The sequence below is a fragment of the Vigna unguiculata genome, chromosome 3, assembly GCF_037176805.1.
Source record: "Vigna unguiculata cultivar grain cowpea cultivar isolate G323 ecotype 2 chromosome 3, ASM3717680v1, whole genome shotgun sequence".
Lineage (NCBI taxonomy): Eukaryota > Viridiplantae > Streptophyta > Magnoliopsida > Fabales > Fabaceae > Vigna > Vigna unguiculata.
This window is the reverse complement of record NC_140794.1, coordinates 51,175,225-51,193,481: the sequence shown is the minus strand read 5'-3', so window position 1 is coordinate 51,193,481 and position 18,257 is coordinate 51,175,225. Positions and strand designations below refer to the sequence as shown.

At 31.5% G+C, this 18,257-nt stretch overlaps 2 protein-coding genes across 2 annotated transcripts; one reads left to right on the top strand and one right to left on the bottom strand.

Moving 5' to 3' along the window:
* Positions 1-1,262: 1,262 nt before the first annotated feature.
* LOC114175931 (uncharacterized protein At2g23090-like) lies at positions 1,263-2,711 on the bottom strand. Its single transcript, XM_028060783.2, has 3 exons — positions 2,484-2,711; positions 2,299-2,339; positions 1,263-1,653 (listed from the first exon to the last, which is right to left on the bottom strand). Exons 1-3 carry the CDS (start codon positions 2,557-2,559, stop codon positions 1,534-1,536), a joined length of 237 nt encoding a protein of 78 aa, XP_027916584.1. The 5' UTR covers positions 2,560-2,711; the 3' UTR covers positions 1,263-1,533.
* An 8,646-nt stretch (positions 2,712-11,357) lies between these two features.
* Positions 11,358-14,150, top strand: LOC114176389 (subtilisin-like protease SBT1.7). The gene has a single exon (XM_028061430.2). It carries the CDS (start codon positions 11,536-11,538, stop codon positions 13,819-13,821), a length of 2,286 nt encoding a protein of 761 aa, XP_027917231.1. The 5' UTR covers positions 11,358-11,535; the 3' UTR covers positions 13,822-14,150.
* The last annotated feature ends 4,107 nt before the right edge of the window (positions 14,151-18,257 follow it).

Below are 18,257 nucleotides of genomic sequence, written 5' to 3'. Positions count from 1 at the left end.
GATATGATTAAAAAAAAGTTAACTAAATATAAAAAAACAACTAAAACATCCTTGTATTAAAATTAAAATTGGACTGAATATAAAGAAATATTTTAGTACCTATTATTTACTCAGAAATTTTATTTTTTAAGAATATTTTAAATTCTCTCTCTCTCTCTCTCTCTCTCTCTATATATATATATATATATATATATATATATATATATATATATATATATATATTCTTATTTTTGTACTAACAATTTTTCTACAATTTTCTCTCCTGGAACTTATTTTCTTCTAACTTATTATCACTACATTTTTCATATTTTTTCCAAAAAGTTTAAATTCGATGGTTCTTAATTTTTAGTAGTGTTAATATTTTCATTTTTTTAACTTCAAGATGAATTATATTATCAACGTTAAATTTATAAGAGAAGAGATATATCTATTCAGAAATTTTAATTAAGTAAAATTATTTTAATAAATGACATTTATTGTTAGTAATCTATCTAAAAAGAACTTTAAACCACAACATTTTAAACTGTAGGAAGTATCATAATGTGTTACTGTCCTGCGGGTAGGAGATAGGTTATGATTAATGTGGAAGAAAATAATGAGATTAATAATATGTTTGTACATAAAAAACAAATTGAATGAAAAAGACGGATGAAGGAAAATTAAGTGTAAAATAAAATAAAACTTACCAATTTTTATTAAATAAATTAGAGAAAAATATATAAAAATAGAGTTAAAGAGATGGGCAAAAAATATGAAAATAATATTATATATAAGAAGATTATAAATTATTTTTCTTCTATTTTCACACCAATCAACCTCCTTACATTAATTTCACCATGTCTTATTCTCTCAACTAATACCATGAATGCTTGTTGACCAAAGCCATCTTTGACTCTCCCTTTTCTTTTTCAACATCGTCACAATTGAAATTTGACACTTGAAAAGTTAAATTTCATTATCGAAACACGAAATCCAATTTTTAGAATCTCTAAGAGAAAAGTTTGTTGGAAATGGTTGGGAGATCTGTAATGTTTATTAATTAGGGATATGAACAATTTCTAATATGTAAGGATAAACTTTACCTTCACAAAGCTTTGTGAAATTAAGTTAAATTTAAATTTGATTATCTTAATGTGATATTAGAATAATTAAGAGTCTATCTTAATTCTGTGTTAAATTTTTCTGTCTCAATAATTGTGAAAGGCAGAGACCATGCAGCCTTGTGCAAGCAAAGAAGCTATGAAAGAGATGGTGTCAAACACTTCATGTAATCTATGCTTTTGTAATAATTTTATAATAGGCTTAATATGGACACTAGCAATCATTCACCAGTTACAAATCCACAAATAGAAGGTGAAAATTAACACAGTTTTTCACACTTAAACAATGGAAAAACTTACTAATCATCCCCTCTCGTTTCTAACTGTCCCCAAGACACAAAACACACAGACATATTCAATATAAAAGAAGTTGAAGATCTATGTGGATATGTAGAACAGAACAAACTGATATTATGGCTGAACATGCATTCCCTCACTTTTTAAGATGAGGAAAACAAGCATAGAGATCAGATTTGGGGTGTTTGGCTTCAGCATGCTCCTTGCACTTCACTTCTGATGTGGTGCACATAAATGTTTGCATGCAAACCTTACACTGCAATCACCAATTACAACATTATAGTCACTACAAAATGCAATAAGAAAGAAAGAGCTCACCCTTATAGCAGAACCAAAACCAAATAATCAATCTATTAAAATATCACCATCTTTGTTTTAACTTACCTAAAAAAAAGTAAAATCTTATGTGGATATACTTGTCCAAAATAACTTGGAGAAGAAGCAAACAATGAAAATTGAAATAAAATTGCAAAATAAACTAAATTTTAGCTTATGCATGAGTTTTCAGGAAAAAAAAAATTAACAAATCTAAAGCTAATTTTAGTTCAAAAAAGAAACTTATTTCATTTTTGTCTGATTTATTTTCCTATCTTATTAATACTTATGAATAAAGTTATCCAAAGACGGTCAAATACATCTTAACTTCTTATTGAAAAGTTTTACCGTCTATGTGACGAAACAGAACGTCTTTGGTGAATTTCCAAAAATATCAATAGCTAAATAATTAATTAAATATTGGGATGAAATATCACAAAATGACTCTGTTGGAAAGTTGCTCTCATGAAGGGAAGGAATTCTACCTTCCAATTACAAGCCATCCTATTACATAGCCATCTAATTTTACAATCTTTGAGGGGTTGTAATGTCAGACAAAGAACAAAACAGAGGAATAAATTTTTACCTGAATGTTCATGGCTTTCTTGTTTGAATCCAACTGGCTTCCTGCAAAGGATCATTAAAATCAACAACTACATCAGATCGAACACATATAGCCCCAATTATTTTCAAGAGAAATAATTTTTGTAAAACAATTCTAATTTACTCCTAAAACGTACGAAATTCGAAAAGTAAAAGGAGAAAGATTACCCTTGGCTGCAGCCTTCTGCTTCTCGAGGTTCTTCTCGCGAGCCATTCTAGACTTTTGGCCATTGCCTCCTCCCATGACCAAGACGAGAGACTCAAAACACAAACCCTAACTTTTCTTACAGAGGATTTGGGTGCTGAGTCTGGGCGCAAGACAGAATGGGTGGGTTACTATATTTTTATATGAGAATGAGAAAGTGATTCTCACACGCAATTTTTAGGTTCATTAAATTCGCGTTTGGATTATATTGGACTTTCTTTTATATTGTACGTGGTCACAACCGACAATTATGTAAGAATCCAAACATGTACTAATTGTTAAATTTAGTGCGCTTTCAGAGTAGTAGTATTTTCCACACCACTTGGTGTTCCAAAATGAGGAAAGATTGGAAGCAGATAAAGCAATTCTATTTTTAAACATTATAAAAATATGTTGATTAAATTATTGATCTAGTGAATTAATTATGCTGTTAATTTTTATCAATATTCATGTATTATAATAAGATAAATCATCACGTATTAGAATAAAAATATTATTAATATTTATTTCTTATTTTACTTTTATTTATATCACTCGGTCTAAATAATTTCAGTTTTCTTTTTTTTTTCTTCTTTCCTTTTTCACTGTTGCACTTTTTTTCTCCCAATTTAAATAAAGTCTAAGATTAACATCTCCAGCTTATAATAATTACCTATAAATAAAAGTATTATTATAACTTTTATAAAAGAATATTTAATTTAAGAATAATTATTTATACATTGAAAACAATCGTCAACATTTTTAGTGTAAAATAATATGTATGGAAACTTACCGTAAAATAGTAATCTTATTTTTAAATCATTTTTATAAATAATTTTATTAGAGATGATTTAAAATTCCATAATTGGAGGAATATTTATAGGAGAATTGTTTTCCCAAACAATAAGAGTTTTTATATTAAACGGGGTTAAATATATTTTTTAATTCTTGAATTTTTAGTGAAAATTGAAATTAGTTTTTTTTTAAAAACTAAATTAGTTTAGTTTTTTAAATTCTGTAAATCATGAATTTAGTCTTTTTAAGCAAATTTTATTAAGTTTATTTGACGTTTCAGACATATTTTATTATAATATTTTAGTTTGTATACATTGTTTGACACATGTTCGCTTTAATTTTAGCTTGAGAAATACCTTTAAAACGTTAAATAAATTTAATAAAATTTAATTAAAATGACTAAATTCATATATTTACATAATTGAGAGACTAAATTGGTTCAAAGTTTTTAAAAATAGACTAATTCTAATTTTCATTAAAAATTAAAAGACAAAAATCATATTTAACCCAAATTGAAATAAAAGTAAAAATTACAAATGTGATATAATTATTATGAACAAAGTTAGAGTTTTTATTTAAATTCTGAATTAAATATGTATAAAATCTAAATCTTTAAAATATGATGTAATTAAAACTATTCTAAGAATACCACTTATATAAAATTTTCTAGTGAGATATATCTTACTCTAAGGACGTGTTCTTTACGGTGGATTTCCTATTCACGACGAACATGAAGCGCTGATTCGCGATTATTTTTCTCGTTCGTTTTCAATGATTTGAGAGGGGGAGACGAAACGAATTTGCGACATGCATGACTTTTCTAATCTTTGCATCAATGATGAGATTTGGAGGTGAAAACGTTGCAATGATCAAACTACCCTCATTCAAATCAAAGTCTTCATATCCCGTTCATGGTGGTCAAGGAACAAATCCATGGTTGAGCTTTGACCAGTGTGGAATTTGGTTCTAGGTTGGTGGAACAAATTTTATTATTTCACAAGTGGATTGGTGGAACCTATTCTCTTTTTATTGGATTCAATTCCAAATTCTACTTACGGTTGGGAATGTTTTTTTTTAATTAAAATATTACATTTTCTAAATCAAATATATTTGAATTTTTTTTTTCAATTAATAAATATTTTTATTTATGATAATAATATATAAAAAATTAATTACAACTTATCTAAATATCATTTTATTAGACTTTGGTTTAAATACCTTTTTGGTCCTCATTTTCGTAGTGTTTGTTGCGGATGGTTCTCATTTTGACATAATGTTTAAAATGGTCCTCATTTTTTACAGAATGTTTAAAATGATCCTCATTTTCGCAATTCATGTTTTATTTGGTCCTTTTCTGTAACGTCGTTTAAATCATTAACGGAACATTGTACAGGTGACACAGTTTGTATTAGGGTGTGTTACGTGTAGTGTACATATGACTAATTAACGTTAATTTCTCAATTTAGGGGAAATTTTGCAATTAGAGCAATTTTTTTCATCTTCGTCTTTCTTGAGCTCGGATTTGCAGAGGAAGCAGCTAATACTTGTCATTTCATCATTGGATTGCAGAGGTATACAATAAGGTATCTGTAAGCATCAATATTGAACTCTTTAATTGTTAACATCACTCTTTCCCAAACTACTGGGTATGTGCTATTAGCAGCCTTCCACATGAGTATCTTTAATTTTTTGCCAGAGAATCTTTTTCTAAAATTTGCATACAGATGCCTCATGCAAAATATTAGCTATAACTGCAATCCAATAATGAAATGACAAGTATTAGCTGCTTCCTCGAGCTCAAGAAAGACGAAGATGAAAAAATTTTCCTAATTGCAAAATTTCCCCTAAATTAAAAAATTGACGTTAATTAGCCATATGTACATTACACGTAACACAACCTAATACAAACCGTGCCACCTGTACAATGCTCCGTTAATGATTTAAACGGCGTTACAGAAAAGGACCAAATAAAACATGAATTGCGAAAATGAGGACCATTTTAAACATTCGGTAAAAATGAGGACCATTTTAAACATTCTATCAAAATGAGGACCATCCGCAACAAACACTACGAAAATGAAGACCGAAAAGATATTTAAGCCTAATTTTTTTTAGTTATATCACTCAAATCTTTCACAAACTTTCACAAAAATTACTCTCAAATTCACTCCACTATCACATGCAAATCAATAAAAAAGAATAACATAAACATCACTTTTTAATCGATCAAAATCAATCATTTCTCTCTCCTTCAAATCATCACATAAGAACACAACCTATATGAGTCTCACTTTTGCTCCATTATTTTTCATATTTTTAAAATTTTTGTTTTAATAAAAAAATTCACCTTTTTATCATTTTTATCTTAAAAAAATAATTTAATTGTTATAATTAAATAATTTTTATTTTTAAAACTTATTATCTTATACAAGATTCGGATATTAGCATTATATCGTATTTTTTTGCTCTAATAGAGTTTTTTTTAATAAAATATTGATAATAAGTAAGTCCTTTATATCAGATATGCGTAGTATAATAGTATTACTCTATTTTACAACTCATCATTCCAACCATCTCCAAGGATAACAAGCTTTAAAATAAAGCATTTAAGCTTTTGTTTCAAAAACACAACCTTTCCGGTGGGCTATAGGAGCAACTCTATTGTATTCATGTTGTTTCAATATGTGCCGATGTGGTCATGCTTATTAATATACTAATCATTTATTAATATTCTTTTCAAGTTACGGCTGCATTATGCTAATCTCATTAGTGAAGGTGTGATGCTATATACGTAGGACTCTTTTTCTAAAAAAAAAAAAACTTCTATTCAAGTCGCAATCAGTTGGAGAAAAATAACACAACAATTAAGTAGCTCGTAATTACGGAAATTTCTGAAAAATCTCGCAATCAAGTCACATGGATCATCAATGTAATATGTTATAACTAATTAAGACGAAAATCTGCACCGTTTATATATCATTTAAAAAAACTAAGGTTATGAGTCTTAATTATTATTGAAGTGAAGAAATATCTATCACACTATAAAACTCACGATGGTGATGCTCTTTGTCCATGTGATCCATATTAGGAAGAGGACGTATTAGAATTTTTCATTTTTGGGCAGTGTTGTGTCATCAGTGCTATTTCCAGGAAAAGAAAATGAGAAAACATGGTGAAAGGGAAAATCAGTGGTGAAGGAGGACAATGCTATCATAATCAGACATGAAGTAGCGTGATGTAACAAGTATTTGTAAGTTGTTGTTAGCGTGTAACAGCGAAAGAAGGTATATTAAGAAAACGCGTCATGAAGCAGTGAACATGACGCACCACCCACTGAGTAGCAGCAAGAGACGTTTCAGTGTCTCTGTCTGCGCACAAAAGGAGCAGTCTTGGCAGTTTTTCCCGCGAATTCATGCTTTATAAAAACTATTTTGTGTATGTTTTGAAAAATGTTGCATGCATCATTCTACTCTAACGGTGCCACTGGAGACAGTAAAAAGTGATTTAAGTGTACGTAATAAGAGCATGTTTAAGTCACTCTATTGATTGCTTTTAGCCGATGTTTGTTTGGTGAATGAATTTAAAGAAAACAAAAAAAAGTAAATATTGAGTTATTTAAATTAATGGAATGATGATAAAAATTGAAATAAAATAAGATGAAAGTTTAGGAAAATTAATGAATGATATAATGATGTGATAAATTAAAAACTATAGTTTAATTGATAAAAAAAATAAGGTTACTAGTTTATAAAAGACTTAAATATCTTTTTGGTTCTCATTTTCGTAGTGTTTATTGCGGATGGTCCTCATTTTGACAGAATATTTAAAATGGTCATCATTTTTACCGAATGTTTAAAATGGTCCTCATTTTCACAATTCGTGTTTTATTTGGTCCTTTACTGTGACGCCATTTAAATCATTAACGGAGCATTGTACATGTGACACGTAACACACCCTAATACAAACCGTGCCACTTGTACAATGCTCCGTTAATGATTTAAACGGCGTCACAGAAAAGGACCAAATAAAACACGAATTATGAAAATGAGGATCATTTTAAACATTTGGTAAAAATGAGGATTATTTTAAACATCCTGTCAAAATGAGAACCATCTGCAACAAACACTACGAAAATGAGGACCAAAAAGATATTTAAACCTATACAAAAGTATTTTAAATTAAATTGTAAATAATATAAATTATATTATAATAAAATGTCAGTTATTATTTAAACTCGAATATGAATTTTAGAAATTAAGATAGAATACAATTTTGGAAATTAGTCTAGAAAGATTTAAGTAATAATTTGATATTATAAAGTTATTTTAAATTGATATGTCATAAATTAAAAAATATAATTTTTTTGATAAAAAAAAAGAAGGTTACAAGTTTATAAAAGTATTTTAAATTAAATCGTAAATGATGTAAATTATATTATAATGAAATGTCACTTATTATTTAAACTCGAATATGAATTTTAGAAATTAAGATAGAATACAATTTTGAAAATTAGTCTAAAAATATTTAAGTAATAATTTGATATTATAAAGTTATTTTAAATTGATATGTGTTAGTTTAAAATTATTACAAATTAAATGGTCAGAATATATAAATAAAATAAAAATCAGTAAAAGAATAAAATAAGTGTAAAAGTGACAAAATAAAAAGTATATGAATAAATTGGTAACTTGGAGTGACTTTTACTCAAATCTTCTCGGTTCAAGTAAAAGTGGAAAATTGAAAAAGTATAAGAATAAAATGGTAATTGTAATTAGAGTAACTTGACTTTTCACTCAAATCTTCTCACTAGAGAAGATCACTCTCTCCTCCACTCTTCCAAATCTGTCTTTGTGTATCAGCTTAAATCAGTCACGACCGATTTAAGGGTAAAACAAGTAAAATCACTCGTTTTAGGCCTCCAGCAAAAGAAGATCTCAATTTTTTTTATTATTAATATTTTTCCTATTAATTAATTAGTAATGCATTTTTTTGCCCAGTTTTGTTTTTTGATTTAGTAGTTTCAAGAGATTTTTTTTTTTTGCATAATATTTTGATGAAAAACTAAAATTTTTCTACAAAACTATTAGTTATATTAAGGGTCAGTCTTTTGGTAGATAATAAATTAATTGGAGCATAATTCAAAGTTAGGTTTTCTGTAAAAAGATAATTCAAGTTTAGGAAAAAAAAGACTTACTATCGAGTTAAGAAGAATCTAAGTTTTGTGAAAAATGTATTAGACGCAAAAAATAAACAATTTAATAAAAACATTCAGAATGAAATTGTAAAATCTCTTCAAGAATTGTCTAGAATTGATTACTTTTTGTATATTGTAGATAAAAAAATTATTACACTTCAGAATAGATTTGAACAATTTAAAATATATGAAGATATTTTTTATTTTTTATGCATTTACTATGTTAAATTGAACACTTACATCTAATATGATTTGATGCTCATGAAGAATTTTTTTAACACTTTGTTGTTTGATTACAAGATCATAACCATACCAAAGATCCTTAAGCTCCCAGTTTCCTAGGAATTTATATGCATAGGTTTTCTTTTGTAAATACATGCACTAACCTTCCTCTAAGACTATTTAGTCTGAAATGTTTCTACTTTGTTACAACGGTGGATTCTCACAGTCAATTTGACTAAAGTGAGACACCTTGTAGGTTTCAATCTGCAAATATGAAGTGTAACATGCATGAAAGCAAAAAAAATCCAAATGATATACCAATTCAACAAAATAGGAAGCAAAATCCATAAGGTTTAACATTTTTAGTTGATTACCATAAGAATGTGCTTTATCTGTTATTTACATTTCTATCCCAAACCTCTTTGTGTTAATCTTAATGTTTGAACATTTTTTTTTCAGATAATTTTGTAAAAGAGTTGACACACCCAAGTGTTCCAATTACTATATTCTTTATTTCTCATAAAGAAAAAAAACAAAATAGTTTATTATCAATTCAACAAAATGTGATATATATATATATATATATATATATATATTTATTTATTTATTTATTGAATAATATCGTTGTATTATGTGTATGATGATATTTTATTGAATGAGAGTTATAAAATAAATTCATAATCTTTTAGTTAACATAATTGTCCATTATACTCAACTTACGGTGCTTTAAGTATCTTTAATATTAAACATTTTTTTTCTTGTATTTACAATATTAGTTTTAGCATGCAAGTAGAGAAAATTGAGTTAGAATGTCAAAAACTTTATTGAAATGTGCTAATCAATGTTGATAGCTTCTTATCACCACGTTATGCTAAAATAATGTTAACTTATATACAGAATAAAAATATTGCAACAAGTAAGACAAAAAGAAAGTATAATTCTAACGTTATATGTTCACTGATTTTCATACGAATAAAATTAAGTATATCTAATTGACTTTATTTTGTACTTTAAAATAACTGTATACACATTCTAATTGAAAACTATGTTTAAACCGTTGATTATAAATATTTTGATAGAAAAATATGTAAAGTTGAATTGATTGAGAATGTACTTCAAAACTCCATTCAATGAAGAAGGTAATATGTCTTTGAAGACCATTAAAATGTTAGGTTATGATTATCAGCGTCTATCACGTTAAAGTATGACAAAAAATAAAATTGAAAAAATGGATAAGAAATAAAATAAAATATTTAATTATTTAAAATAGTAATGAAAGCAGAAAAAGGGGTACAATTTAATTAATTTGATAAACAGATAAATATAAAATAGTAAAAGGAATATTACGGTTTTTTAAATTAATATTTATCCTTTTCGCTTTAATTAAACAAACAAAATCATTATTTTTAATCCCCCTTCTATCCTTCTCTTCTCTCCCAAACATCGCGGTAAAATACACATTTAACATGTTGGATGAAGCAATAAATGAAGCAACGAAAGAAATTAAATTAAATAATGAAATTATTATTAGGTGGGTAGCAGAAATAATAATAACTAATAAGAGCTTATTCTAATATTTTGATATTTTTTTTTAGCTTTAAGAATTTTATTATTTTATTGGTTTTGCATGTGATCTTATCTGCCGCCAACTCACTCGCAGAAAAATATACTTTTTAATCCACATATAATGAGTAGGCCATGCTTCAATATCATATTTATCATTTCAATATATATATTTATTAATGATTACATTTTCTCTTTCCATATTAAACTAAATTAGAGATATACCAAGACTCGTTGTCGTTAAATAGGATTTTGATTTGATCTGTAAGGAACAAGAAAATTGAAGAGAATCATATTACTGAAGTCAAATTAGTCCAAGAGCAAGACCATTCACGTCACCGAAGTTATCGGAGTAGAAACAAATGGCAAAGATCTCGTAACATTTATTGAAAACTAAAGATATTTATTCAGAAAAAAGGGACAACGTTAGTTGTTTCGGAAACAAGTCGTGCTGTGTTTGTTGTCAATTCATGTAAATTCCCAGCACAGAAGAAAGCCCGTGAGTGAAATTTCTTGGTTTTGGTAATCCGTGAACCACTTTCTTAAGATAGGAGGAAAAGGAAAACTTGGTTGGCTGGTATAGACAAAGACGCTAGGGTCCAAATCGTACCTAACTAAAATATCTGTTGATTTAATAAAGTTGAAGTGGAGTTTGTGTAAGATTACACTACAATACAAATGAATACCCGTGAATCGAAACACTCGTAATTTACAATATCAAGAGCTTCACCTTATCTTCACCGCCTAGCGTCTAGCATGGTATGCATGTAGGCATAGCGCAAATTGAAATGGTATTATAAAAATATAGGTAAAAGGACGCATTTGAAGCGTTAGTAGGTAAAGGATTGGTGAGTGAAGTAATGTTTGGAGAACGTGGTGGTGTGGCAGACAGTGTGAAGGGTCCTGTTAAAAAGCCAAAGCATAATGATGCTTTAATCTGCCAAAACAGGTAAAGGTAGAAAAAGCAAGAGAAATAAAATAAGAGAAAATATTAATAATAATAACAACTAAGGGAACGGTCATAAACGCACATGTGAACTAAAATCGAACGTCTTAAATGGACTAATTGAGATAACTCGTATTTCTATCTCCTCCTTTTTTTGTCTCAACGTTCGCAATTATTTTGAGAAGCAGACAACCACCCACCGCATCCTTATTTTTTTTCACAACATTGCTAAACTGGCACACTCCCATAAAGTTTGCATTAAAGCCACCACTCCTTAAAGCTACCACATCTATTTTCACTTCCCTCACTCTCTCCCATGGCTTCGTCGATTCGCACAACGTTGCCTCTGCTTCTTTCGGTTCTTCTGTTTCTCGGTCGCTACGATGCGGCTCAGGCGGCACAACCGGAGAGGGGAACCTACATTGTACACGTGGCAAAATCGGAAATGCCCCAAAGCTTTGAACATCATACGCTGTGGTATGAGTCGTCGCTCAAATCCGTGTCCGACTCGGCGGAAATGATTTACACCTACGACAACGCCATCCACGGATACGCGACTAGATTAACTGCGGAGGAAGCGCGTTTGCTGGAAAGCCAAAGTGGGATTCTGGCGGTGTTGCCGGAGATGAGGTATGAACTTCACACGACGAGGACGCCGCAGTTCCTGGGTCTCGACAAGAGCGCGGACATGTTCCCCGAGTCGAGCTCCGCGAGTGACGTCATCATCGGAGTCTTGGACACTGGCGTTTGGCCCGAGAGCAAGAGCTTCGACGACACGGGGCTTGGACCTGTTCCTAGTAGCTGGAAAGGAGAGTGTGAAGTGGGAACGAACTTCAGCGCTTCCAACTGCAACAGAAAGTTGATCGGAGCCAGGTTCTTTGCCAAGGGTTGTGAGGCCATGTTGGGTCCCATTAACGAGACTGAGGAGTCTAGATCCCCGCGCGACGATGACGGTCACGGCACCCACACCGCCAGCACGGCCGCGGGGTCGGTGGTTTCCGGTGCGAGTCTCTTCGGTTACGCAGCCGGGACGGCGCGTGGGATGGCGACACGCGCGAGAGTCGCTGTTTACAAGGTTTGCTGGAAAGGAGGGTGTTTCAGTTCCGATATTCTTGCGGCAATTGAGAGCGCGATACAAGACAACGCTAATGTGCTGTCGTTGTCGCTTGGTGGTGGAATGGCCGATTATTTCAGAGACAGTGTCGCTATTGGAGCTTTTTCCGCGATGGAGAAAGGGATTTTAGTTTCTTGCTCCGCTGGGAACGCGGGTCCTAGTCCTTACAGTCTCTCAAACGTGGCACCATGGATTACGACCGTGGGTGCCGGTACTCTGGATCGTGACTTCCCTGCTTATGTTGCTCTAGGGAATGGACTTAACTTCTCCGGCGTGTCGCTATACCGAGGTAACGCTTTACCCGATTCACCGTTACCATTTGTTTACGCAGGGAATGCCAGCAACGCTACGAACGGGAACTTATGCGTGACGGGAACCTTGTCGCCGGAGAAAGTAGCCGGAAAGATTGTGTTATGCGACCGTGGATTAACTGCTAGGGTACAGAAAGGTTCAGTGGTGAAATCCGCCGGGGCTTTGGGCATGGTGTTGAGCAACACCGCCGCCAACGGCGAGGAGCTGGTGGCTGATGCTCATCTGCTGCCGGCATCGGCTGTGGGGGAGAAAGCCGGCGATGCCATCAAGAAGTATTTGTTTTCCGAGGCTAAACCGACGGTCAGTATTTTGTTCGAAGGAACAAAGGTGGGGATTCAGCCATCACCTGTGGTTGCAGCGTTTAGCTCAAGAGGTCCCAACTCGATCACGCCACAGATCCTGAAACCAGATCTGATCGCGCCAGGTGTCAACATCCTGGCGGGGTGGTCAAAAGCCGTGGGTCCCACAGGGTTGCCCGTTGATAACAGGCGAGTGGATTTCAACATCATCTCGGGGACCTCAATGTCTTGTCCTCACGTGAGCGGTTTAGCCGCTTTGATAAAATCGGTTCACCCAGAGTGGAGCCCAGCCGCGGTTCGATCGGCTCTCATGACAACGGCTTACACCGTTTACAAAACCGGTGCGAAGTTGCAAGACAGTGCAACGGGAAAACCCTCGACGCCGTTCGATCACGGAGCGGGACACGTGGACCCGGTGGCTGCCCTCAATCCAGGGCTGGTCTACGATCTAACAGTGGATGATTATCTTGGTTTTCTGTGCGCGTTAAACTACTCTGCCTCCGAAATCAACACCCTGGCGAAGAGAAAATTCGAGTGCGAAGCTGGCAAGCAGTACAGTGTGAACGACCTGAACTACCCGTCGTTTGCGGTGTTGTTTGAATCAGGGAGTGGGTCCGGAGTGGTGAAGCACAGTCGAACCGTCACTAACGTGGGGCCCGCGGGAACGTACAAGGCTTCGGTGACGTCAGACGCGGCCTCAGTGAAAATCTCAGTTGAGCCGGAAGTGCTGAGTTTGAAGGAGAATGAGAAAAAATCGTTCATTGTAACGTTTTCGTCCTCTGGTTCCACACAGGACAGAGTGAATGCGTTTGGACGGTTGGAATGGTCTGATGGGAAGCACGTGGTTGGGACCCCAATCTCCATTAACTGGGGTTGATCTAAGGTTCATCACTCACTCGAAGAGGGGTGTGTCTTGATTGGCTACTCATTTTATTTTATAATATTATAATATTTAACTTTTCCAAACGAAAAAAAAGGTCTTAAAAGTTAGGTTTGATGATGGCTGGGGCCTTCTGCTTGGTTGGAGTTGGTCTGTTTGCTCCCTGGCATGGGAGAAATGTTGCAAGCCAAACCTAAATATTGGCTCATTTTTCTTCCACTGTACAGCCTCTCCTCATCGTTCATTCATTATCAACTTTCTATTTTCACACCATAAACCTACGGATCATTAATGCTATTCAAACCAGGCCTTTTAATTCTGTCAAACTTCACTGTCTTTCTACCAATGCTTAATAATTATACATAATAACTTCCTTGAACACCTTTTTTCAGTTAGTCTCTTCATCTAAGTAATTGTATTTTTTTCTAATAATACTTGGTCTATAATGGCATTTGACGATAAAAGTGAATGCAGAAGGCCAAAACTATTCTCGCCAAAACAACATCAAACATATTATGACACATACTTATTATAACTCAGGTTTGAGGGCAAGTTTTTTTTTTTAACCCTTTTTTTCTTCTCTTCACACCCTCTTGGGACTATGTTCCCACAGATATTCTTGAGGAGTTGTTAGATGTCTCATAAAATCAATTTTAGAATGCATTAAATACATTTTGAAAATTTGGTTTACGTTTGGGACATTTGCACTTGTTAAAAATATAGGAGGGAATTAGTGCGACAATGGTAAAAAGAATGGGGGAAACATTGGTGAAGAAAAGCGAAGGAGATATTGTGCAAGAAATGGAAAGATGTTGATATGAAGGGTGTGAATGGAGTTAGACGAATCATTTAATATTAATTGCTAATAATGTTGGTAGATTATTTGTTATTAATTATGCAATTTTTTTTGCAAGACTTTTTAACCCCAATCACGTATCTGTGGTCCACTGTACAAGCATACAGTGGTTTTATAATTATTTCTTACTCATAATTACTTAGGCCGGCCGTAAACCACTACTTCAGTTTGTAAAATAGTACTTTTTGTACTAAGAAAATGAATAATTTTCCTAAGAAAAACTTTAATGACTTAATTATATGGTGTCTTCTAATATTTTCCTATGACATTGATATAATCATAATGTTAAAATACATATTTATCTCTCTCATAATTATGAATATTATAACACTTGTATAATTTATTTTATTATATTTATATTCATAATAATATTAAAATAATATGTATGCCATTTATTTTTATTAAAATAATATGTACACTCTGGCGACCCAACTCTATACGACCTATGTGTATGTGTGTATTGGGTCGATCTCAAAATAACTTATGTGTATGTGCGTATTGGGCCGACCTCAGAACGACCTATGTGTATGTGCGTACTGGGCCAACCTCAAGACAACCTATGTGTATGGACTATTGAGTCGACCTCAAGAAGACCTATGTGTATGGACTATTGGGTCGATCTTAAAACGACCTATGCGTATGGACTATTGGACCGACCTCAAGCCAACCAAGGTGTGCGAACGTATTGTGTTTGGACTGGAGCCAACCTCATTACAAGGACATACTGTGTTCAACTTGGAGTCGACCTATGCACTCTGATGCACTAAACCCAACCTATTCGGAAGGCCCAATTCACTTAAATTGCCCTCTCTCTTCAAGATAACGACAAAACAGTCACATAACCACATCCGACAAAGGTTGGGGTAACCCCCGCACACGTCAACTATCTCCCGCAATCCTAGGAAGACTGAAACATGAGCTGGAGACCTCTATAAAGCTAAGAAGCTGCTCTCCACCAAGAGGAAGGTTATATGACCGAAAAGGCAGGAGGTCTAAAGAGAAACGAAAGCATTCATTTGTATAACATCTGGCAAACAGTTCGAGTTACGACCAGTGTGCACCTCGGATTCCCCTTTTGCGAGAACAGTATGCCATTTATTTTTATTTGTCATTATAAAAATATATTTTTTATATTTCTATGAGACAATTTATAATTGAGTGAAAATATATATTTTTATATTATTACTATAATTTTGTATACCATTCCATAATTTCATTTAATTGAGAGTTTATTAAAATTTTAGGACTAACTCAATTCAAAATGTATGATTTCAAGGATTGATTTATTATAATGTTAATTTTAAACACCAAATTAGTAAACTATGACAATTTTAAAAGATTAAATTTTCATATCTTCTTAGTTATCCACTAATTATTAGATTTAGAAGTTGAAATGGAATAGTGTATAAATAGAAATTATAATTTCTTAATTTATTTTAATGTTCATATTTTTTTGAAGTTTGTTTCAACATTCTTTTTCGGTAAATAAGGGTTTTTAATCATAGTTTCTATGTGAACATAAAGTCTTGAAGAATTGGTAAAGTATAAATAAACTTATACCGATCAAATCTTAGTTTTCGTAAGTATGTTCAATCTTATCGGTGTTTAAGTTATTTTCTTTCTCTGTAGAGGGATGCATAACAGTAGATGTTGTGGGTATAACAATGAAACAATGTACATGTTGTGTCATTATGAAAGTAGTGTATCTTGAACGAGTGTTTGAGTACTAGTTGATACCTCATGTGCCTCCATAAAGAGGTGAATGACCCTAATAGAATTGGTTGTATGCTTGTATGTATGTTGTATGCTTTCGTACATGTTTTTTTTCAGTCATGCATCGTTTTATTTATTTTATTTTATTTTATTTTTGGTTATACACTGGTTCGACTTAATTAATTTTTTTAATTTATCTCTATTTACGTACTGATTTTATTTATTTATTTTATTTTATTTATATCCCGTTATGCATCGATCCTGATTATTTATTTTATCTTTAGTTATACACTAGCTCTATTTTTTTATTTTAGTAATTTATCTTCAATTACGTATTGGTCTTATTTATTTATTTCGTTTCATTTATCTTCAGTTTTGTACGGGTCCTTATATTAATTTATAATTTATTTTTTTATAACATTTTAATCTATATATAGTTAATTATTTAAAGTTCTTGCTTTGATTCTTATTTTGTTTTATCATTATTTTATAATTTAAAAAATATAAAAATGAAGTAAAAGAAAATATTATTTTATTTAGTAAGCTTGGATAAAAGAAAGTTACTTATATGTTTTATTGTTATTTTATATTCTTTGTGTATTATATATATATATATATATATATATATGTATATATATATATATATGTATGTATATATAGATATATATATACATACATATATATGTATATATACATATATATGTATATGTATATGTACATATATATATATATATATATATATATATATATATATATATATATTGGTTTCAATAAGTTGAGATAAAACCAATGACAAAATGTTTGGATTTTGGAAGTCACAGTTTGGTGCACTACGGGATATGAGAGGACTATGGTGGGGTCTAAGAAAGTTTTACCAAGTAAGTAAGTATTTAGATAGTTCAAAATAGCATCCTAAACTAGAATATTCATAGACCAAAGTTGGGACTATCTGATACATGTTCGAGATCGCCAAGGTTAGGTAGTGAGTATATATCTCTTTTATAGGCCTGTAAATGACTAATATTATCGATAAAGAAATAATTATGATGGTACCAATATTTTTAATGAGAAATACTCAACTACCTAATCACTTCTTAAAATAGCTTTTGATGTTCATAATAGATCATCAAAAATGAAATATGGATCCAAATGTCTGATAAGGTGAGATCGAGTCTTGTGGTTGTAAGTCAAATTCTACGCCATTGTTTGTTGAGTTTTGTTTTTAGTTTATACAAGTATCCAACATATTCATATTCTATATACCGAGAACATCAAATGCATAAAAGAAAATAGGACTAATAAAAGTGACCAATTAGCCAAATAAATCTTATTGTTATAAACTCTAATATCATTTTATAATATAGACTTTAAAGCTAATATTTACATATCACTTATATTATAATGTAATCACAATTTAAAACTATTTAAACGATTAAAACATCAGACTATCTGTGATTTCCACCAAAAATGAAATAAAGAGTATATTTATTTAATAGCTTTTCATCTCATTAATTAATCAAAAATATATTTAAATTATTTTTAATATGAAAATGGTCTTTATATAAGCTAATAACTTTATATAAAGGTTTATAAATCTGTATCAGGCTTAAAATAAATGCACAAGGGACGAATAAGTTAGACTACTTGTAAAATAGAATTAACAACTTAGGGTGCATTATTGTGAAAACGGGAAATATGGTAGTGTCTATCTATTCAGGAGATTCCTTCTACATTCAGTGTATTGAAAGTTTGAAAGGAAGAAACCTTTAAGCAAAGCATGAGGCACTACACTGAGTAGTGGCCAGTGGATTTCAACCACTCTGAGAGGACATGAAGATACCATACGTAACCTTTTGTTTTATAT

Bases quoted from the DNA above. Each gene is read 5' to 3' on its own strand.
- LOC114175931 (XM_028060783.2), bottom strand. From the start codon at position 2,559: ATGGGAGGAGGCAATGGCCAAAAGTCTAGAATGGCTCGCGAGAAGAAC. The intron at 2,340-2,483 runs GTAATCTTTCTC...GATCCTTTGCAG, and splicing joins GCAGAAGGCTGCAGCCAAGG to GAAGCCAGTTGGATTCAAAC. The intron at 1,654-2,298 runs GTAAAAATTTAT...TGGTGATTGCAG, and splicing joins AGAAAGCCATGAACATTCAG to TGTAAGGTTTGCATGCAAAC.
- LOC114176389 (XM_028061430.2), top strand. From the start codon at position 11,536: ATGGCTTCGTCGATTCGCACAACGTTGCCTCTGCTTCTTTCGGTTCTT.